Source organism: Microcaecilia unicolor, chromosome 1 (genome assembly GCF_901765095.1).
Source record: "Microcaecilia unicolor chromosome 1, aMicUni1.1, whole genome shotgun sequence".
NCBI classification, from domain to species: Eukaryota; Metazoa; Chordata; class Amphibia; order Gymnophiona; family Siphonopidae; genus Microcaecilia; species Microcaecilia unicolor.
The window spans coordinates 622,964,188-622,987,735 of NC_044031.1; the positions used below are offsets into that span (position 1 = coordinate 622,964,188).

The 23,548-nt window shown below is 48.5% G+C and overlaps 1 protein-coding gene across 1 annotated transcript in view; it reads left to right on the top strand.

Moving 5' to 3' along the window:
* The window catches only part of SCRIB (scribble planar cell polarity protein), a 630,584-nt gene that overhangs the window by 350,680 nt on the left and 256,356 nt on the right, over positions 1-23,548 (top strand). Inside the window, 3 exon segments of the mRNA XM_030220397.1 lie at positions 996-1,123; positions 21,879-22,004; positions 23,269-23,481. Of these exon segments, the coding sequence (XP_030076257.1) occupies positions 996-1,123; positions 21,879-22,004; positions 23,269-23,481 (467 nt within the window).

Genomic DNA, 23,548 nt, shown 5'->3' on the forward strand with positions numbered 1-23,548 from the left:
ATGTGATGTGAAAGTGATATAAAATATGTATGCTTGATCCTGATTTGTCGTTGCCATTTTTTCTATATGGACAGTAGAAATCTGCCCAGCATTTGCTTTACTTTCCAACTATTGGAGGAACCAGCTAATCTCCACTCCTGCCCATTATAAAACATCAACAGCTACATGGTTATTTAAGTTTTGTTTTGATTCCATCCTCTCGTAGAGATCCTTGTTCATAAGAACATAAGAGTAGCCATACTGGGTCAGACCAATGGTCCATCTTACTCAGTATCCTGTTTTCCAAACAGTGGCCAAATGGCAGAAACCCAAATTGTGGCAACACTCCATACTACACATCCCAGGGCAAGCAGTTGTTCATTCTGTCGTGGAAATTCGTCTCGCTGTTTCTGCAAATATGACTTTCTATTTAGTTCATCTCTCCTTATCTTTGGTAACTCAGACTTTCTGCTTCTGCTCTGTTGTGTGTCAGGCTGTTCAGTAAAAGTGATGGCTGCTTGTATGCTTATAAAACATTAATGTGAAACATGTTAAAACAATTTCTGGGTAACATAAGCCGTTTGAATCTGCACTGCTGCTAAGAGAACCATGTCTTGTAAGTGTTCTGCTGATTTATGTTTTTGCCTTTCTTAGGACGCGTAATGACATTAAAAAAAAATTTCTTCTGTCTCACTCTATGTGCTAGAGTCTTGGGATATTATTAGTTTAGCTGCCAGATCTGTGGGTGCAGTGGGTGGGTACTTGAACACGTGCAATATTGAGCAGACTTCTTCATTGTGTCCAGGAAGGGGTAATTAATATGTTGACTTTAATGTCCCCAGTCATTTTGAAAAGTTGGTTCCTATGGCCATAAGCCTTTGAAGGACCCTTATAAAATTCTGGCACCAAATGAACATACAGGAGTATTTGTGTTACTGACTGTATTTCCTTGTTATTATTAGGGAAATTGTTAGGAGCAGAGATCTGTCATTCTGTTTTTCTATTTATTTTTGCAGAGAATCTACTGCAGAACGGCATTGATGAAAATTGGACTGACACCAATCTGAATCGAGTCAGTGTCATCCAGTTCCAGGAGGAGCCTAAGCCAGAAGAGGATGAGGATGAGACAGGAGCTGAGCGAAGGGTAGGAGTCTAGTGCTTTTCTCTGGGGTGATGTATTCAAATGAATTTAGTTTTGTGGGTACCATAGCATCAATGCCAGGGTATGTTTGACACTCAAATTTACTGCTAGAGCTATATTGTGCCAAAAAAGAGCTTTCTTTTGGAGTCTCTCTCTCTCTCCTTCTCTCTCTCTAGATATATATATATATAGATATAATTCTCCGAGGACAAGCAGGCTGCTTGTTCTCACTGATGGGTGACGTCCACGGCAGCCCCTCCAATCGGAAACTTCACTAGCAAAGTCCTTTGCTAGCCCTCGCGCGCCCGCGCGCACCGCGCATGCGCGGCCGTCTTCCCGCCCGAAACTGGCTCGAGCCGGCCAGTCTTCTTTTGTCCGCACTCGGTACGGTCGTGTTTCGCCGTGTCGGGCCCCGGAAAGTTGACCTCGCGCGTCCAAATTGTTTTTTGAGCGTGTTTTTTTTCTTCGGAAAAGCTTTTCTAAAGTCGGGAAGTGCTCCGGAAACCCTCCACCGGGTTTCGTGTCAATCCTCCCCGTACTTCCAGCTTTTTGCCCCGGTAAGTTTTCTTTCGTCGTCGGGGTAGGCCTCTTTTTGGCCTCGGTCGAGATTTTTCTCCCTCTAAATTTTGGTGCTTCAATTTTCGCCATTTCGGCTTTTGATTTCGCCGGCGTGATTTTTCCGCCCATGACATCGAAGCCTTCCAGCGGCTTCAAGAAGTGCACCCAGTGCGCCCGGGTTATCTCGCTCACTGATCGACACTCGTCGTGTCTTCAGTGTCTGGGGGCCGAGCACCGCCCTCAGAACTGCAGTCTGTGTTCCCTGCTTCAAAGGCGGACTCAGGTAGCGAGACTAGCCCAGTGGAACGTGTTGTTCTCGGGCTCTTCGTCGGCATCGGCACCGGGATCTTCGAGTGCATTGACGTCGTCAGCGTCCAGACCATCTTCCTCGGCCGCCCTTGCATCGAGCGCATCGAGGCATCGGGCCTCTGCATCGGCGCCGAGACATCGGATAGCTGCATCGACGTCGGTGGTACCAGGACCTCGTCTGCTGATGTCGTCGGACGGTGGTGCATCGGGTGGAGTGCAGGTGAGGGCTGTCCATTCCCCTGCTGGTGGCGGTGAGCCCTCGGGTGGGTCTCCTCCTACCCTGAGGGCTCCTGCGGTACAGCCCCCCCGAGATCGACCCTCTTCGGTCTCGGCCCCGAGGAAGCGACGGGTGGATTTGACGTCCTCCTCGTCGGTGCCGGGGAGCTCCGGTGACATGCTTCGGAAGAAGTCGAAGAAGCATCGACACCGGTCCCCTCCCCGCGTCGGCACCGAGAGCTCTGGGTCGCCGAGGGAGTCGGCACCCAGCAGGCATCGGCACCGAGAGGACCGCTCACCCTCTGTACAGGAGGTGTCGATGCGCTCCGCTCTGGACAGCCCGGAACAGCCTCCACGCCCGGAACAGGTACTGACGTCGACGCCTGCATCGACCTCCATGCCTTTCTCTGCAGCCGCTCTGAACGAGAGCCTCCGGGCCGTTCTCCCAGAGATTCTGGGGGAGCTGTTGCGCCCTACCCCTCCGGTACCGGCGGTGCTTGCGCCTCCGGTACCGTCGAGCGTGGCGCCGGCTGGCCCATCGCCCGGGGTGAGGTCCCCGACGTCGGTACCGCGTGCGGTGCCGACTGCGGCCACCTCCCAGGAGGGCTCCCCGACTACGTCGGCGGAGGGAGCTTCGCCGATGCGGGCGAGGGAGTCTACCTCTCGACGCCCCCATCGTGGACGTGGCTCCACGGAGTCGAGCCGGGCCCGGTTGCAGACGCAGGTCCGTGAACTTGTGTCTGACACCGAGGGTGAGGCCTCGTGGGAAGAAGAAGAAGATCCCAGATATTTCTCTGACGAGGAGTCTGAGGGTCTTCCTTCTGATCCCACTCCCTCTCCTGAAAGACAGCTTTCTCCTCCTGAGAGTCTGTCTTTTGCTTCCTTTGTCCGGGAGATGTCTACGGCCATCCCCTTCCCGGTGGTTGTGGAGGACGAGCCCAGGGCTGAAATGTTTGAGCTCCTGGACTATCCTTCTCCACCTAAGGAAGCGTCCACTGTTCCCTTGCATCATGTCCTAAAAAAGACATTGCTTGCGAACTGGACGAAACCTCTAACTAATCCCCACATCCCCAAGAAGATCGAGTCCCAGTACCGGATCCATGGGGACCCAGAGCTGATGCGCACCCAGTTGCCTCACGACTCTGGAGTTGTGGATCTGGCCCTAAAGAAGGCTAAGAGTTCTAGAGAGCATGCTTCGGCGCCCCCGGGCAAAGACTCTAGAACCTTAGACTCCTTTGGGAGGAAGGCCTACCATTCCTCTATGCTCGTGTCCAAGATCCAGTCTTACCAGCTCTACACGAGCATCCACATGCGGAACAATATGCGGCAGTTGGCGGGCTTGGTTGATGCTCTTCCCCCTGAGCAAGCCAAGCCTTTTCAGGAGGTGGTCAGGCAGCTGAAGGCGTGCAGAAAATTCCTGGCCAGAGGAGTTTATGACACTTTTGATGTTGCGTCCAGGGCCGCTGCTCAAGGTGTGGTGATGCGCAGGCTCTCATGGCTGCGTGCCGCCGACCTGGAGAATAGAATCCAGCAGCGGATTGCGGACTCGCCTTGCCGTGCGGATAACATTTTTGGCGAAAAAGTCGAACAGGTGGTAGAGTCTCTCCACCAGCGGGACACCGCATTCGACAAATTCGCCCGCCGGCAGCCTTCAGCTTCTACCTCTACAGGTAGACGATTTTTCGGGGGAAGGAAGACTGTTCCCTATACTTCTGGCAAGCGTAGGTACAATCCTCCTTCCCGACAGCCTGCGGCCCAGGCTAAGCCCCAGCGCGCTCGCTCTCGTCAGCAGCGTGCGCCTCAGCAAGGCCCCGCGGCTCCCCAGCAAAAGCAAGGGGCGAGCTTTTGACTGGCTCCAGCAGAGCATAGCCGACATCCAAGTGTCAGTGCCGGGCGACCTGCCAGTCGGGGGGAGGTTGAAAGCTTTTCACCAAAGGTGGCCTCTCATAACCTCCGATCAGTGGGTTCTCCAAATAGTCCGGCAAGGATACACCCTCAATTTGGCCTCAAAACCTCCAAATTGTCCACCGGGAGCTCAGTCTTACAGCTTCCAGCACAAGCAGGTACTTGCAGAGGAACTCTCCGCCCTTCTCAGCGCCAATGCGGTCGAGCCCGTGCCATCCGGGCAAGAAGGGCTGGGATTCTATTCCAGGTACTTCCTTGTGGAAAAGAAAACAGGGGGGATGCGTCCCATCCTAGACCTAAGGGCCCTGAACAAGTATCTCGTAAAAGAAAAGTTCAGGATGCTTTCCCTGGGCACCCTTCTCCCCGTGATTCAGCAAAACGATTGGCTATGCTCTCTGGACTTGAAGGATGCCTATACACACATCCCGATACTGCCAGCTCACAGACAGTATCTGCGATTTCAGCTGGGCACACGCCACTTCCAGTACTGTGTGCTACCCTTTGGGCTCGCCTCTGCACCCAGGGTGTTCACAAAGTGCCTAGCTGTGGTAGCAGCGGCGCTTCGCAGGCTGGGGGTGCACGTGTTCCCATATCTCGACGATTGGCTGGTGAAGAACACATCCGAGGCAGGAGCCCTGCAGTCCATGCAGATGACTATTCGCCTCCTGGAGCTACTGGGGTTTGTGATAAATTACCCAAAGTCCCATCTTCTCCCAGTGCAGAAACTCGAATTCATCGGAGCCCTGCTGGATTCTCGGACGGCTCGCGCCTATCTCCCAGAGACGAGAGCCAACAACTTGTTGTCCCTCGTCTCGCGGGTGCGAGTGTCCCAGCAGATCACAGCTCGGCAGATGTTGAGATTGCTGGGCCACATGGCCTCCACAGTTCATGTGACTCCCATGGCCCGCCTTCACATGAGATCTGCTCAATGGACCCTAGCCTCCCAGTGGTATCAGGCCGCTGGAGGTCTAGAGGACGTGATCCACCTGTCCACGAGTTTTCTCGAATCCCTGTTTTGGTGGACGATTTGCTCCAATTTGACTCTGGGACGTCCCTTCCAAATTCCTCAGCCACAAAAAGTGCTGACCATGGATGCGTCTCTCCTGGGATGGGGAGCTCATGTCGATGGGCTTCACACCCAAGGAAGTTGGTCCCTCCAAGAACGCGATCTACAGATCAATCTTCTGGAGTTGCGAGCGATCTGGAACGCTCTGAAGGCTTTCAGAGATCGGCTGTCCCACCAAATTATCCAAATTCAGACAGACAATCAGGTTGCCATGTACTATGTCAACAAGCAGGGGGGCACCGGATCTCGCCCCCTGTGTCAGGAAGCCGTCAGCATGTGGCTCTGGGCTCGCCGTCAGGGCATGGTGCTCCAAGCCACATATCTGGCAGGCGTAAACAACAGTCTGGCCGACAGGTTGAGCAGGATTATGCAACCTCACGAGTGGTCGCTCAATTCCCGTGTGGTGCGACAGATCTTCCAGGCGTGGGGCACCCCCCTGGTGGATCTCTTCGCATCTCAAGTGAACCACAAGGTCCCTCAGTTCTGTTCCAGGCTTCAGGCCCACGGCAGACTGGCGTCGGATGCCTTCCTCCTGGATTGGGGGGAAGGTCTGCTGTATGCTTATCCTCCCATACCTCTGGTGGGGAAGACTTTGTTGAAACTCAAGCAAGACCGAGGCACCATGATTCTGATTGCTCCCTTTTGGCCGCGTCAGATCTGGTTCCCTCTTCTTCTGGAGTTATCCTCCGAAGAACCGTGGAGATTGGAGTGTTTTCCGACCCTCATCACGCAGGACGACGGGGCTCTTCTGCATCCCAACCTCCAGTCCCTGGCTCTCACGGCCTGGATGTTGAGGGCGTAGACTTTGCCTCTTTGGGTCTGCCAGAGGGTGTCTCCCGCATCTTGCTTGCTTCCAGGAAAGACTCCACTAAGAGAAGTTACTTCTTTCATTGGAGGAGGTTTGCCGTCTGGTGTGACAGCAAGGCCCTAGATCCTCGCTCTTGTCCTACACAGACCCTGCTTGAATACCTTCTGCACTTGTCTGAGTCTGGTCTGAAGACCAACTCCGTAAGGGTTCACCTTAGTGCAATCAGTGCATACCATTACCAAGTGGAAGGTAAGCCGATCTCAGGACAGCCTTTAGTTGTTCGCTTCATGAGAGGTTTGCTTTTGTCAAAGCCCCCTGTCAAGCCTCCTACAGTGTCATGGGATCTCAATGTCGTTCTCACCCAGCTGATGAAACCTCCTTTTGAGCCACTGAATTCCTGCCATCCGAAGTACTTGACCTGGAAGGTCATTTTCTTGGTGGCAGTTACTTCGGCTCGTAGAGTCAGTGAGCTTCAGGCCCTGGTAGCCCAGGCCCCTTACACCAAATTTCATCACAACAGAGTAGTCCTCCGCACTCACCCTAAGTTTCTGCCAAAGGTCGTGTCGGAGTTCCATCTGAACCAGTCAATTGTCTTGCCAACATTCTTTCCCCGTCCTCATTCCTGCCCTGCTGAACGTCAGCTGCACACATTGGACTGCAAGAGAGCATTGGCCTTCTACCTGGAGCGGACACAGCCCACCAGACAGTCCGCCCAATTGTTTGTTTCTTTTGACCCCAATAGGAGGGGAGTGGCTGTAGGGAAACGCACCATATCCAATTGGCTAGCAGATTGCATTTCCTTCACTTACGCCCAGGCGGGGCTGGCTCTTGAGGGTCATGTCACGGCTCATAATGTTAGAACCATGGCTGCGTCGGTAGCCCACTTGAAGTCAGCCTCCATTGAAGAAATTTGCAAAGCTGCGACGTGGTCATCTGTCCACACATTCACATCTCATTACTGCCTGCAGCAGGATACCCGACGCGACAGTCGGTTCGGGCAGTCAGTTCTTCAGAACCTGTTTGGGCTTTAGGATCCAACTCCACCCCCCGAGGGCCCTGTTTGTTCTGTTCCAGGCTACACTCTCAGTTAGTTGGTAAATTTTTTAGGTCAATCTCAGTTATGTCCTCGCCGTTGCGAGGCCCAATTGACCAATGTTATTGTTTTGAGTGAGCCTGGGGGCTAGGGATACCCCATCAGTGAGAACAAGCAGCCTGCTTGTCCTCGGAGAAAGCGAATGCTACATACCTGTAGAAGGTATTCTCCGAGGACAGCAGGCTGATTGTTCTCACAAAACCCGCCCGCCTCCCCTTTGGAGTTGTGTCTTCCCTTGAAGTGTATTGTCTTGCTACATACTGGACTGGCCGGCTCGAGCCGGTTTCGGGCGGGAAGACGGCCGCGCATGCGCGGTGCGCGCGGGCGCGCGAGGGCTAGCAAAGGACTTTGCTAGTGAAGTTTCCGATTGGAGGGGCTGCCGTGGACGTCACCCATCAGTGAGAACAATCAGCCTGCTGTCCTCGGAGAATACCTTCTACAGGTATGTAGCATTCGCTTTAAGTTGTACTTGGAAATTCCGATAATTGTGATCATTTCTATATCATGCAGTTCCTCTGTAGTACTTTTAGGTCAGCTCCTGACCCGGTTTGTTTGGGTGTCAGTTGAGCAGTGGGACTGTTGCTGGCCAGATTAGCTATATTTACTTTCTGAGTCTGAATGAAACTTGGTGGACCCAGTGCTGCTGGGTCCCCCCTCCCCCACCTCACTTCATGCTACTTCCCTGAGGAAAAACTGTATGGAGGAGTGCATTGTGGTGGGGTTTGATTATTTCTTCACTTCAGTTGGTTTACTTTTTATTTTAGCAATTTAAATATAATCACAAAAAAAGCTTTGCACAGAAAATTTGACTTGCATATTAGGGAAACCAATGCAAAGAAACATTAGAGTAACAAATTATGTATGTAAGAGCATTATAGCCCACAAATTAGGGGGAACATGATCGTTATAATCATGAAAGGCTGAAAATAAGCAAAACATTAAAAGGAAAAATGGCCAAGCATACCAAACATCTTTAAACTATTTTGCCCTGCTACACTGTGTTATGATTGGGGTCTGAACCCCTCTCAAACTTACCTCTTTCCTGGGGGTCAGCTTCTTAGCTGGCTTCTGTTTCTTTGTCTGTCCTTTCTGAGCTGGCTCTGTCTCTCTGTGCTGGCAGCTTCCAGCAGCAGGGCTCTAATTGTTTCACTATACTGCACCTGTGTGGGTAGTCTGAGTTGCTCTAACTCTCTTTGGGTGTACTGGCTTCAAGTGTTTCACGGTGTTGCATTGGTGTGGGTTGGGCCTCTATGGTTTTCAGTGTGCTCTCTGGGTTAGTGTGCTGTTGCCTGGGTCTAGGGAGTGTGACATCATCAGGGAGGGCCTTGATAAGGAAGTGGGTTCTTTCCTTCAGGGCCTTCGCAACGTTTGCTTCTGGCTACTTGCTTTAGGTCCAGGTTAGTTTAGTGCAGTGTGCACTTGTGACTTGTGTGTTTGTCTTCCCTGTTTTTCCCTTTTGTTACAGTGTGTAGCACTGCTGTTAGTGCAGTGCTGGAGTTTGGTGCTGGGAGCTCCCTTGTGAGTAAGTGTTTAGGAAGCACCTTTTGTGGTTGGGGTATTTGGCTTTCCTGCTTGTTTCCTTGTGCTTGCCCCATTTTTCCTCATGACCTGTGGTTAGCTGCTGCAGCTTGGTGCTTAGGAAGTACCAGTGTTAGGTCTGGCATTTGTCTTCCCTTCCTTTTCCCTTGTGGTTTCCCTACACTTCTGTTAGTGTAGGGTGTAGGGGCACCCCTGTTAGTTTCTGTTAGGAGCACTGCTGTTAGTGGAGGGCTTAGGAGCTTTTTCTGTTGGTGCTGGGCTTAGGAACTCTTTTGGTCAATTTAGGAGTTAGGTGCACTTCAGTTACAGCTTGTTCTAGTCCTGGTCCCTGTGTCGTCCAGTAAGTCCTGCCGGCTACTCGAACCCATGAGCTCAACTCTTGGGGGGCTTAGTAGCTAGGTGCAGGTGAAGCTGTGTGGACCAGTCCAGTGTGCTCCAGTCCCGTGTTCCAGTCCTGTGTCCTCCAGTCCGGTGTGTTCCAGTCCGGTGTGTGTTCCAGGCCGGGGGATTGCAGTCCAGTGTTCCAGTCCTGTGTTCCCCAGTCCGGGGGATTCCAGTCCATGTGTTCCGGTTCGCTGGGCAGTACCTGCAGTCCCTGCCGGTGTGCTTACCCAGTGTTGGTTGGTGGGTTTTGCCTGCTGCTGTCGCTCCTCGTCAGCAGCCCAAGGGCTCACGTTTGCTCCAGAGCCCAGCCCCGCGGGCTCTGAACCTGAGAACTTGACAGATTGCGAAGGCCATGAGCCCGGCAAGAACCCCCGCCTAGCTGACCCAGCTGGGGTCCAGCTCCATCATTGTTCTTGATCCTTCTATGACTCTTCGTCAGTATCGTGCGAAACTTTTGTCTCATCCTGTTTTGAAGAAGACCCCTGAAGCGGCAGCTGAGAGAAAACGTGTCCGGTGGCTTGGAATCGCTGAAAACCCAGTTTCAGATATGGACCCTTTTATCACGCTCGCTGAATATCGCCGCAGCCTGGTCTTGAATCCAGCTTTGTGGGATACTCCTGAAGCTGTCGCTGAGAGGAGACGTCTTGGGAATTCCACGCTCTGGGCCCAGCAGGGGTCCAGTCCAGTTCAAGCAGCACGCCCAGACAAGCCTCTGAATCCAGTCCGAGCAGCGCGTCCAGCCAAGCTTCAGAGTCCAGTCCGAGGAGGGCTTCTCACTGAGCCGCCGATGCCAGTTCAAGGGGCTCTTCCACTCAAGCCTCGGAGTCCAGTCCGAGGGAGGCTTTCTACCGAGTCTCCGATTCCAGTCCAAGCAGCACTTCAAGCCAAGTCTCTGCGTCCAGTTCAAGTGGTGCTGTCTACTGAGTCTCCTAGTACCAGTTTGGATCCCAGTTCCAACCCCATTTTTGAGCTGGATCCGTTTATGACACTCCAGGAGTACCGGGTTGCCCTTTTTTCTGATCCAGCCTTGAAGGATACCCCTGAAGCTGCCGCAGAGAGAAAGCGTGTCTCCTGGCTTGGGTTTGAAGAAAACCCAGTTTCTGCTATTGATCCCTCTACCAAGCTGTTCTTTTACCGCTTCCAACTCCTATCGGATCCAGCCCTGCGGGATACTCCTGAGGCCCAAGCTGAAAGAAGGTGGCTTAATAGTCCCGGGCCAAGTGCCAGTCCTGGCCGAGCTGCTGAGTCCACGCTGTGGGCTGAGTCTACACCGAGTGCTGAGGCCAGCCGTGATGCTGTGTCCACTCCGAGTTGCAGCAGTGGCAGCCAAGATGCTGAGTCCGGATCGAGTTGCAGCAGTGGCAGCCAAGATGCTGAGTCTGGATCAAGTTGCAGTTCCAGCCCAGATGCTGAGTCTGGATCGAGTTGCAGTTCCAGTCAAGATGCTGAGTCTGGATCGAGTTGCAGTTCTAGTCAAGATGCTGAGTCTGGATCGAGTAGTAGTTCCAGTCAAGATGCTGAGTCTGGATCTAGTTGTAGTTCCAGTCAAGATGCTGAGTCTGGATTGAGTTGCAGTTCCAGTCAAGGTGCTGAGTCTGGATTGAGTTGCAGTTCTAGTCAAGATGCTGAGTCTAGATCGAGTTGCAGTCCCAGCCGGGATGCTGAGTCTACATCGAGTGATGAGTCCATGATGAGTGCTGAGTCTGCACTGAGTGTAGAGGCCAGCCGAGATACTGAGTCCACGATGAGTGCTGAGTCTGCACTGAGTACAGAGTCCAGCCGAGACAATGAGTCCACGATGAGTGCTGAGTCTACACCGAGTGCAGAGCCCAGTCAAGATGACGAGTCCACGATGAGTGCTGAGTCTACACCGAGTGCAGAGCCCAGCCAAGATGATGAGTCCACGATGAGTGCTGAGTCTGCACCGAGTGCAGAGTTCAGCCGAGATGCCGAATCAGAATTGAGTTACAGTCCCGGGCAAGATGCTGAGTCCGGGTCAAGTTACAGTCCCGGCCAAGATGCTGAGTCCGGTGAGAGTTGCCGTCCCGGTCAAGATGCTTTGTCCGGGTCAAGTTGGAGTTCCAGTCCCGGGCAAGAGGCTGAGTCTGGGTCAAGTTGCAGTCCCAGTCAAGATGCTGAGTCCGGGTCAAGTTGCAGTCCCGGCCAAGATGCTGAGTCCGGATCGAGTTGCAGTTCCGGGCAAGATGCTGAGTCCGGTGAGAGTTGCAGTCCCGGCCAAGATGCTGAGTCCGGGTCAAGTTGGAGTTCCAGTTCCAGGCAAGATGCTGAGTCCGGGTTAAGTTGCAGTTCCGGTCAAGATGCTGAGTCCGGGTCGAGTTGGAGTTCCAGTTCCAGTCAAGATGCTGAGTCCGGGTCAAGTTGGAGTTCCAGTCCCAGGCAAGAGGCTGAGTCCGGGTCAAGTTACAGTCCCGGCCAAGATGCTGAGTCCGGTTCAACTTGGAGTTCCGGTTCCAGGCAAGATGCTGAGTCCGGTGTGAGTTGCAGTTCTGGCCAAGATGCTGAGTCCGGAGCGAGTTCCCGTGCCAGCCGAGATGCTGAGTCTACGCTGAGTACCGAGTCCAGCCAAGAGGCTGAGTCCGAATTGAGTGGCAGCTCCGGCCAAGAGGCAGAGGCCAGATCAGGTTGCAGTCTCAGGCAAGATGCTGAGTCCACTCCGTTCCCATTTCAGCCAAGATGTTGACCTCCTTCTGAGTTCCAGCTCCAGCCAAGAGGCGAGGTCCAGTCCGAAGTCCAGTTCGAGTCCTTGTCCGGCTTCAGATTCCAGGATGGGTGTGGGCTCTAGCCCAGTTCTGGCTGCTACAGTGGAATGCCAGGAAGTCAAGGAAGTTGTGGACTCCTTCAGGAGATGGTTCCTGTTGAATAGAACTCCACTTGGTGCATCCAAGACTCTGATCCTGCCTAGCAGCCATACTAAAGAGCCTCGTGGCAGCCAAAGCCACTCTGGTTTCCAAGTTCCAGATGTACTAGTTACTTCCTGCCCAGCCATCCAGATTTATGTTGTGAAACCCATTGGGAGATTTCATCACAGCTACCCATGGAGACCTAAATTATCTTTTGAGACCTGGAGCTCCCGTGGGGACACGGGAGCCTTGAGGGGGAGGTGCTGTTATGATTGGGGTCTGAACCCCTCTCAAACTTACCTCTTTCCTGGGGGTCAGCTTCTTAGCTGGCTTCTGTTTCTTTGTCTGTCCTTTCTGAGCTGGCTCTGTCTCTCTGTGCTGGCAGCTTCCAGCAGCAGGGCTCTAATTGTTTCACTATACTGCACCTGTGTGGGTAGTCTGAGTTGCTCTAACTCTCTTTGGGTGTACTGGCTTCAAGTGTTTCACGGTGTTGCATTGGTGTGGGTTGGGCCTCTATGGTTTTCAGTGTGCTCTCTGGGTTAGTGTGCTGTTGCCTGGGTCTAGGGAGTGTGACATCATCAGGGAGGGCCTTGATAAGGAAGTGGGTTCTTTCCTTCAGGGCCTTCGCAACGTTTGCTTCTGGCTACTTGCTTTAGGTCCAGGTTAGTTTAGTGCAGTGTGCACTTGTGACTTGTGTGTTTGTCTTCCCTGTTTTTCCCTTTTGTTACAGTGTGTAGCACTGCTGTTAGTGCAGTGCTGGAGTTTGGTGCTGGGAGCTCCCTTGTGAGTAAGTGTTTAGGAAGCACCTTTTGTGGTTGGGGTATTTGGCTTTCCTGCTTGTTTCCTTGTGCTTGCCCCGTTTTTCCTCATGACCTGTGGTTAGCTGCTGCAGCTTGGTGCTTAGGAAGTACCAGTGTTAGGTCTGGCATTTGTCTTCCCTTCCTTTTCCCTTGTGGTTTCCCTGCACTTCTGTTAGTGTAGGGCGTAGGGGCACCCCTGTTAGTTTCTGTTAGGAGCACTGCTGTTAGTGGAGGGCTTAGGAGCTTTTTCTGTTGGTGCTGGGCTTAGGAACTCTTTTGGTCAATTTAGGAGTTAGGTGCACTTCAGTTACAGCTTGTTCTAGTCCTGGTCCCTGTGTCGTCCAGTAAGTCCTGCCGGCTACTCGAACCCATGAGCTCAGCTCTTGGGGGGCTTAGTAGCTAGGTGCAGGTGAAGCTGTGTGGACCAGTCCAGTGTGCTCCAGTCCCGTGTTCCAGTCCTGTGTCCTCCAGTCTGGGGGACCAGTCCAATGTGCTCCAGTCCGGTGTGTGTTCCAGTCCGGGGGATTGCAGTCCAGTGTTCCAGTCCTGTGTTCCCCAGTCCGGGGGATTCCAGTCCATGTGTTCCGGTTCGCTGGGCAGTGCCTGCAGTCCCTGCCGGTGTGCTTACCCAGTGTTGGTTGGTGGGTTTTGCCTGCTGCTGTCGCTCCTCGTCAGCAGCCCAAGGGCTCACGTTTGCTCCAGAGCCCAGCCCCGCGGGCTCTGAACCTGAGAACCTGACACACTGAACATTTGACCTCGAAGTCTTCCCATCCAGAACATGATGCAACTAAGAAGGATTAAAAAAAATGTTATTTGAAATTTCTTACAAGGATGCACTTAAAAGGAAATCTCAATTGGTATTTAGCACCCAATGCCAATACCTCTTGTCTCATCAAAATATTTTTTCCTCTCTCCTTTGTCTATCTAGATAAATCTGGAAACATCCTAACTCTGTCTCCCATAAAGAATAAGATAGAGAAAACTGGTCTCAAATAAAGCCTAATTAACACATCCGTATCCTGTAAGAAAGCAAAATAAACTAACAAAGTAGCCCTAAAATCAACCTCATCCTGAGATCTCTTTAATATAGCAGAAATATTTAAACTATCAGATGACAGCTCTGCAGCAACAGGGGCCTCCAGATTGTCTCTCTGAGATGACGATCCTGGCAGAAAATATATTTTTTTGCAAAGGTAGCATTCCATTTTCAGAGTACTTGAAATCTTCTTTCAAAAAACTATAGAAAATATCACGAATTGGGGTTAACTGTATAGATGGACAGTTCAGTAGTCTTAAGTTCAAAGGCTTAGCCATATTTTCTAAGTTCTCGAGTTTATGGTGCATTACCAAATCATCCTGCTGTACCTGATTTTCAGCTGCTCATATCTGAGAGACTGAGGATTCCATGTCCAGAAATTTATTTTTCTGGTTTCCACACAAGAATTCGGTGTCCCAGTGGAGGAAGAATTAGCCACTAAAGCACCAACAAAAGTCACACACACTAAGGAGGATTTCCACCTCAGACCATATCGAGTTCATTGTTATTTCTGCAGGTCTCACCAATGGCTGCAATATATTTGGATGTTTCTGGGCTCCTACTAGAGTAGAACCAATACTTCTGCCATACTGTAAAGGCACCACTTGTTGCACCGATGCAGTTCCAGCTGAAATATTCCCCTCCAGGAGTAACAGATGATATTCCACTCATGGTGTTTCCCCAAGCTCTGCCCCTTCTCTAACGAATGGGTGCAATTTCTTCCCAATGCTGCCTCTGTCGCTGAACTCATGATGCCGGGTTGACCTGGAAGAGAAACAGAGCTACATGGGCTCAGTGATACTTCACCCTCCATCTTGAGGCTCCTCACAGCTCTGAGAACAGCAGAGATGCCCAGATCCCATGTCTGATTTGCATAGGGCACGATCCTTGTTTGCCTAAGGGCGGGCCACCAGGGGACATGGAGGGCTGACTCCTGACTTTTCCTCTGCACTTAACCATATTAGCAGGGAAAAATATTCAGGAAATTTCAATCTTACTCAAGAGCAGCCTTAATGAGCGTCTTGCCCTGATGCCCTCTTGACCATTCCCCTCAAGGTGTTTCCCTCGTCTTTCTATGGGATATTTTCTGAGGTAAATGCTATTTTTAAATACATTTTCAGCTTTTCCAGTGGTCTGAAGTTTTTTGGTTCAGTTCCCAGCCACCATTGAATGGCAGCAATTTCTTCTAGAGCCCAAGTTTCCACCTTTAGTGGCCCTGGTAATGATTTTTCTTTCTGGTTTATGATGGGAATTGCTTTTTACACTGACATTTTAATTTGTTTCCTCATGCGCTTACCTGCCTCACAATTAGGCATGCTCTCTACCTTTCATTTCCTCATGTAGACGGTGCAGTTTATATTGTCATCAGTCTCTCCCGTAGTTTTTAAAAAGGGGGGTTCTCTTAGGAATCTCATACGCCCTATTTAGGCATGCTTCGGTGCTTTCATGCTTTCCTGTATGGCTTGTGGTTTCACTGCTTTAGGCTTCCGTCCTTTGGCGCTTTGGTAAAGGTCAGAGCTACCCTTGTGATTGAGCTCGTGATTAGAATCTGAATAGGGCTGTCTACTCTGGAGTCATTCCTGTAATTAGCATAGTGCAGGTCTCTCATGGACTTTAAGGCAGCCACCTGTAATGCTGCTCAGGGGACGTTGTTTCACTTCTTCATGCTGCGGTCCACTGACTGTATTACACTGAAGTCCACTGTGCTTTACAGAATGGCATGGACCGTAAAGGGAAACGCAGTCCAGACTTATTTTGTAGTCTGGTGCTGTTGTAACTGCCTTCAGTGTTATCAATGCTACTGCTCCTTATTGGTGTGCAGTAGTGGCACCGGTCTTGTTAGTGATAATAGCTACTGGCTTTTCGCCAGTGCTCTCAGGCACTTGTACTCGGCTGTGTTAGGAGGCCCTTCTCAGCAATGGCTGCTGGACCATGTGCTCAACAATGCCACCAGACACTGGACACTTTTGTTCCAAATAAGTCATAGGCTCATAGGCCCTGGTTTTCCATTGTTTGCTACACGTGCTTAGGCACACCCTTGGGGCTACGCTATCCTATCTGGTGCTTCCGTTCACAGTGAAGTGACAGTGTGCACTAGGGCTGAGTAGTGGCAGGTCCTCATTTGTTGAACAGTGACAACATTTTTGGTGCTGGCAAAATGCAATTTTCCTCCTCTGATGATCAGTATCTCGCTGCCCTTGAGCTGAGGATGCCACATCTATAACTAGCATGTGGTGGCAACATCCTCCATGCAGTTCTGGATAGCTCCTCATTTATGGGTCTCTGGCTGTTTGTGGGGACGCTGTTGGTAGAGCTGATTCCTACAAGGTCTTTCCTCGCACCTTCATGGGCAGTGTCTTCTGGACAGACACCCATCATCTGCGGGCATTCAGCATCTGGCGTTGGCCTAGGTGATCTGATATAGTCTCACCCAGGCTGTTGTACGTTATGATCTGCCACAAGACTTATACAATGGCATCATTAGGGCATTGCGCTCAAGCGCAAAAATCAGATGTTGGGCACTGCTAGTAGTCTTGAGCATCTTTTCAGATGTTAGGCACTGCTAGTAGTCTCGAGCATCTTTTCCTGGCCTCAGCTGCATTTCTGTTTGCGTTCTCTGTAACTTATAATGCAGAATTTGGCAATTCTAGCTCGCTTGTTTCCCTATCTTGACTTCCTTTCCTGCAGCATTTTTTGCTGTTCTCTAGGTACCTGCTCACACTCATGAGCCGTCCCTTCTGGATGCAGCCTAATTCTTCTCTCTGCCTTTTTTTAGCTGGAGTGCTTAGTTTGTCAGAGCTAGTCCAGTCTTATTCTCTGGCTGTCTGGGGCATTTATAGCTGCAGTTGCTCAGTGCTTTGCAACTCATGGAAAGGCTTAAATGCTTTGCTCTCGTACAGCTGGCTGACTGTCCATATGTTCTTATGTTCCATTGCTGCCAAGTTCTCCAAGAAATATTTTCAAATCTATTTTCATAAAAGCTGTATTCCACAAAGGTGTACTGAATTCCCATTTCTTATTTATTTATACTTTACAATAATATTTTCAAGCATTCACTCTTGAAAGAAAGTGATACATAGAAATTTTTTTTCATCCTTAATTTTCAGAAATCATAAATTATCACTCAAGTCCTTCATTTAAGGTGATTCCAAAATCAAAATGAGGAACTTTAAGAGGAAAAAAGAATAAGAAATAACATTTGCGAAGAAGTTGCCATTTTTCTTTTTCATCCCGCTCCAGACGTTGTCTTGGAAGCTAAGAGTGTTGAAAGCTGAGATAGGTCCATAAAAGTGTATTTAATAGTTCCAAACCTTACTAAACACTTGCAGGGGTACCTCAGAAAAAAGGTACCACCTGCTTGCAATACTGCTGGTTTCAAAATGAGAAATTGTTTCCTTTGTCTTTGTGTCTCTCTTGAGAAATCCGGAAATAAGGAAATATGTAAGCCCAAAAATGGTTTTTCCTTATGTTTGAAAAACATCTGGAATATCCATTGCTTATCTGGAGGTAAAGCCATGGTTGCGACCAATGTCGCAGCCGTTGCTAATTCAGTTTCCGACGTTTCTAAGAAAGCAGAAATAACTAAACTTTCCCCCTTCTGTTTTTGTTGTAATTCCTTTGGTTTTTGAGGCAAATAAAACACTCTTGTGAAGGGTGGTAAATTTGACTCGGGTATACATAGATTTTCTATATCTTTTCAACATATCTGCAGGCTTAACCATAGAGATATGAGGAAAATTAATAAAGCAAAGGTTTTGACTTCTAATATAATTCTCAAAATGTTCACTTTTAAGTCTCAGGTTAGAAACATTTTTCAGAATAGAAAATTGTACATTATCCACTTTTTTTTTATTCCTTGTTCTATTTTATCAGCTTTAGAAGTCGTGCTGTCAAAATCAATTCTTTGTTTCTCAGTCTTTTGTTCCAATTCAGTTATACGTTGAGTCAAATTAGTAGTTTGAGAGAGAAACATTTGCCCCAACTGGGACATAAGATCCCATAATGAGTCTAACGTTACCTCCTTCGGTTTGGTAGTTAGGTCTGCAGGAAAAACAATCTTTCGTTCAGCTTCTCTCTCTCTCGAGTCGCTTCCAGAACCTCCGCAACATTTAAAGTCGTACAGGCTTTTTCCGGAGGAATTAACTTCCTTTCTCCCAGTTCAGACCGTTGTTGTTGAGTCCCCAGCGTTATCGGCGTCAGTTCTCCCTTTTGGGGCGACGCCGCAGCTCCCTGAAGCGGTGAGCTTGTTACCGGCGGCTGCGGGGGTGGAGCTCTTCCATCAGGGCTTAGCGTGGTATCTGGCCCAAAGGATGCCGAAAGTTCCTCCAAATCGCCAGCGTCGCATATTGAACCGCTCCCGATCTCAGAACCAACTCTCTGCATCTGCACATAGCGATCCATCGGTCCAGGTAATGTAGGAGGGAGATGGGAGGCACAGACAGCAGCCCTTCCACATCTCTTAGGCATCAGACAGGAAATCAGTACTGCAGCAAGTCGCGAATGGGTGCAGCCATCTTGGAATCCCTAATACACCTCTGAATACTGGCACTTAACCAGTCATCTGCCCTGAATTCCCATTTCTCAGTATCTAAAGTTTGCTGAAGGGTGTGGAAAACCTCCAAAGTAGACACCAATATTGTGCTGGTATCTTGGTGACAGGAAGGTGACATTCCCACCATGTAGCTCAAGGGAACTGGACTGGCCAGCTGCTGCTCAAGGGAAAGCCAGCTTTGCTGAGAAACACCCACAGGATTTGTAACCCAGTTACCACTCTGTTTCAACAGGAAGGAAAAATGATAATTCCTACGGTCTGGAAAGTTAAAGCCTCCTGCCAGTTTAGACACCTTCAGTTTATGAACTGCAATTCAAGGTGATTTTCCTTGCCAAAGGAAGGCACGGGAGACCCTTTTCTCCAGTCTTTTATAAAAAGAAAGTACAAAAAGTATCGGCAACATTTGTAATATATATCACTTTGAGGACAAGAACCATTCGTATGGTCTCTGAGACACCACCATGATAAGTGTAGAAGAAACCAGCAGTCAGTGGTAGCGTTAAAGCGTTTGTATGTGTTCCTCATTCTTAGAGATAGTTACCCTCTAGTTGTGTTGCCATCTTTATCCCTAAATAAGTGAGAATATTTGTTTCAACATGAAAAGAGAGTGAACATGAATATAGTTGTTTACTGGCAGAACAGAGTTTTCCCAGTTTTTCCTATAATTTGAGAAGGAACTGAACTGAGTAATTAGGTCCAATAAGTGAGGGAGGGAAAAGCATTGCAAGAGCAACATAATGTCATTTGTGTATGCTGCTGTTTTATATTCCAGCCCCTAATGCACTAGACCTGGGTTTTCACTCAAACCTTCGCTCCACCGTAGAATATAATCCTGGAATTTCTCTATACTTTCCCATCCCCACCCCCACCCCCTCCTCTCTGGCCTGTTTCCTACCCCCTATCCCGTCCCTTTTTTGTCCCTTGTCCATGAGTGGATGTGTTCTCTGGAATGACTGATCTTCTTTCTTGTCAATATTTGCAGTTATTTTTCTTTCATGTTGTTTGGATAAATGTAAACCGCTGAGATCTGCCAGTTAGCCATGGCAGTATAGCAAATCTAGTTAACCATAACCATCAATTCACTACTCTTAATGGTTAATATTAGAAGTTCCAGCGCTAAATCAAATAGTAAAAGGGACAGGGGGCAGCCCTGTTGAGTGCCTTTCTGAAGGGAAATAGGAACAGAAAGCTAGCCATTCACTTTAACTCATGCTATAGGTATAGTATGTAGAATCTGCACTTTCTTAAGAAAAGATTCCTTCATCCCAAACCACCATAATAACCTGAAACAGGTAGGGCCACTGTATATTGTCAAAAGCCTTTTCGGTGTCTAGGGATAGAAAGAGTTCCAGAGTTTCTTGTGTCTGTGCCACATGCAGCAAATTATAGAGCAGAAGAGTATCTGCCTAGGACAAATCCAGTCTACCTAACAAAGCAGGCAAAACCTCAGCTAATCATTGGGTCGAAACCTTGGAATAGGTTTTGCAGTCCATATTTATTTAGGAAATGAATTTGTAGTTTTTTAACACGACTATCAATCACGATGTGGTTTAGCATGGACCACTATGATCTCTTCAGCCTCCAAGTTCTCTAACGAGCCAAAGGCAGTGGTTCCCAAACTTGGGCCTGGAGGCATCCTAGCCAGTCAGGTTTTCAGGATATCCACAATGAATATTCATCAGAGAAATTTGCATTCACTGCCTCCACTGCATGCAGATCTCTTCATGATTATTCATTGTGGATATTCTGACTGGCTGGAATGCCTCCAAGACAAAGTTTGGGAACCACTAGCTTAATCATTAAAGAACTGTAAAAGACTAGGGAGAAGGTCCTTTGCAAACACCTGATAGAACTCTACAGGAGCTCCATCTGGATCAGGCAGCTTATGAGATGGTAAGGACTTAATGGCTGCTAAAACTTCCTCTCCTGTAATTAAATCCTTTGAAGTATCTCTCTGAGGCCCCATTAGGGTGGGGTGGTCCAGACCATCTAGAAATTGAAGGCTAGTGTTCTCATGTAACCATGCACAGTCTGATATAAAGTAGCATAATATGTATGAAACTGAGCTAAGATGTTTGCTGTGGCAGTAATGGGAGGTTGGATCAGGGGTGCAGACTGACTCTGAGAGGCTTCCTTCAGATAGCTTGCCAACAGATGACCAACCCTATTAGAACTCTCATAATAACTAGCATTTCACTTCAACAAGGATATTCCTGCTCAAACACTATAGATCTGGCTATACTGGTATCTAAGACTTTGGAGTCTTGAGCATTGTCCTTAGAACGTACAAGCTGTTCCTCAACCATTTTTATTTCTGCATCCAAGCTATCAAGCTGAGCTCATTGCTGCTTATGATACTTGATAATATAGATCATCGTCACCCCCCCCCCTTATAGTTGCTTTGAAGGTATCCCACCACTTCAAAACCTTTGAGTCCTTACGTTGATCTGAAAATATTCCACTATAGCTTGCTACAAAATTTTTTGAAATGCCAGATCCCCTCATATCCAACTACCACTGTTTATGGGATAGGGGTTCGGGAACAAGGTCTATCTCTAGGTGTACAGCCTCATGGTCTGAAAGAGTGGCAAGTTTAATAGTTCAACCCTCAGTACATCAGAAAGTACAGCACAAGAGACAAGAAAAGAATCCATTCTGGAATGAGCGTTGGAAAGGGAGTAGAAAGTAAATTCCCTATCCATGGGGTACAGTTGCCTCCAGGTATCAACTAAGCCATTAACCTCCATAATGGATTGCAACACTCTATTAGATTTCCCTTCCCTATACTAAACCTGGAACTGCATATCTCTGGATTTATCTGGCACCAAGTTGAAATCCCTGCAATCCCTGTTAATCCCCTACCTTCACAATCAAAAAGACCCAACGCCCCCCCCCCCCCCCCTAGATTGGTCCACTGGGAAAGTACCTGTAATTAAAAGGCTCTTCTGGACAATATTGCCATGCAGTTCCTCTTGCGGGCAGCTAGTGAATATGCCAACATTCTTGACCTAGAATCGGCTAACTTGAGTGACTCAAGATGGTTGATAAAGGGGATGGGACAGTTTCCTTGTGAGGAAAAGCTAAAGCAGCTAGGGCTCTTTAGCTTGGAGAAAAGACGACTGAGGGGAGATATGATAGAGGTCTATAAATTAATGAGTGGAGTGGAACTGCTAGATGTGAATCGCTCGTTTACGCTTTCCAAAAATACTAGGAGTAGGGGGCATGCAATGAAGCTACAAAGTAATAAATTTAAAACGAATCGGAGAAAATTTTTCTTCACTCAATGTGTAATTAAACTCTGGAATTAGTTGCCAGAGAATGTGGTAAAAGCAGTTAGCTTATCTGGGTTTAAAAAAGGTTTGGATAGCTTCCTAAAGGAAAAGAACATAGACCATTATTAAAATAGACTTGGGGAAAATCTACCTCTTATTTCTAGGATAAGCAGCATAAAATGTATTGTACTTTTTTGGGATCTTGTCAGGTACTTGTGACCTGGATTGACTACTGTTAGAAACAGGATGCTGGGCTTGATTTACCTTCGGTCTGTCCTAGTATGTCAATATTTATGTACAAGATAAAGTGTTATGTGTCTGTAGCAACTATTGTAACCATGTGTTTTCCTCATGTACAGGGCCTGCAGCGCAGGGCCACACCTCATCCTAGTGAGCTGAAGGAGTTGAAGAAAGTGATCGAGGTACGCAGGAATGAGCCATACACAGCCAAACCTGACTCTCCGTCACCATCTCCCACAGCAGAGGTGAGTGCAAGGAGCATGTGGAAGAACTATAGACAGCCAAATCTGACTCCCAAGAGCTTTGTGTGTGCAGCAGAACTTGAGTGCAAGGAACAGAAGAGCAAGGCAGTGAGAGCAGTGGCTGTGTTAGGGTAACCTCCCTTTGAGTAGAGGAAAAGACCATTGTTGTCTGACTGCTTCCAGTTCAGCTCTTCGCATGCCTGTTAAGTGCCCCTCTAAGAGCATTGGAAATGCATTGTAATGAAGTGCTGTAGACAGAGCACAGATCTTTTGATTTACACTATGAAGCGGTTGTTAATTATCACTGTAGCCTGGATTCAGAACGTTCGCACTCAGAAAGGTCTTCAAGCCAATTCTGGACTACCACTATCAAAATTATTTCACTATGAGCAATAACAATACAGAAATCTAATTACTTCAAATATCAAACTGTATTAATCCCATTTCCTTTAAAATACATGATAGGTTGGGTTGGTAGAGGGGAGTGGGAAATAGAGAGAGATGGATGGGTGATCAGAGGGTGACAAAGCAGTATAATTTTATGGTTTATAATGTGATAGGAAACCCACTTCTTTGTGAAGTCCTTTCTCATTGGTTGCAAAGTATCTTATTTTAACTTCAAATGTGTTAACATTCCTGGGTTATGTTAAAACTTTTAGTATTCTGACCATAAGATCATTGATGCAGTGCTTTGGCATCTGAAAAGTGCTCCCCTTAGTTTTGTTTTGTAGCATCTGATCTTATGCCTGTATGAATTAATTCTTATCTTTAATATCTAGCCTGTGTCTCCCACATAGCACTTCTGCACATTTTCTGCACAGAATAATTTGACACAGAAAAGGGAGACGGTTACAGCGTGAGATTGCGACACTTGTGTGCTATGCTTCATTTACTTTGTCACTAATGAACTTTAACGCAATACCACTTTATTTCTCATTCCGGAAATGAATTCTCTGTACTTGACTGCTTAATTTACTCTGTCACTTACGAACTTTAAATGCAATACCACTTTGTATTTCTCATTCCGGAAATGACAATCGCCGTTACGGAATAATGTAAGCCACCTTGAGCCTGCAAATAGGTGGGAAAATGTGGGATACAAATTCAATAAATAAATAAATATACTTTCCTCATTAACTTGCTGTGCTACCTTGTGCTTCAGTTCTAATTCCAGCTCAGCCACTTGGTCTGTGTGTGATCTTGTGAATCACTTTATATCCCTGTGCCTCAGCTGGTTTTCTGATGCTGTCTGTTCCTTTCCCTGCAGACAAAGAGGCTGAGTGCATTTTCCACTCAGAGTGGAGGGTCACATGTCTCTACCAGCACTGCTTCAGCAGAGTATCAGGAGAAACATGAAGGTGGAAGGGAGAAAAGGCCAGGGACTGAAGATGCACAGTGTGAGTCTGAGGCATGCAAGCAGGTGGCATGTGAAAAAGCTGAAGATGATCTTGACGATGAAATGGAAGTAGAGTATATTGAGGTAAGATAGAGATCAGAATACTTTTCACTCTCCATGAAGGTAGTAGGCTTCCAGCTTCAAGACTTAT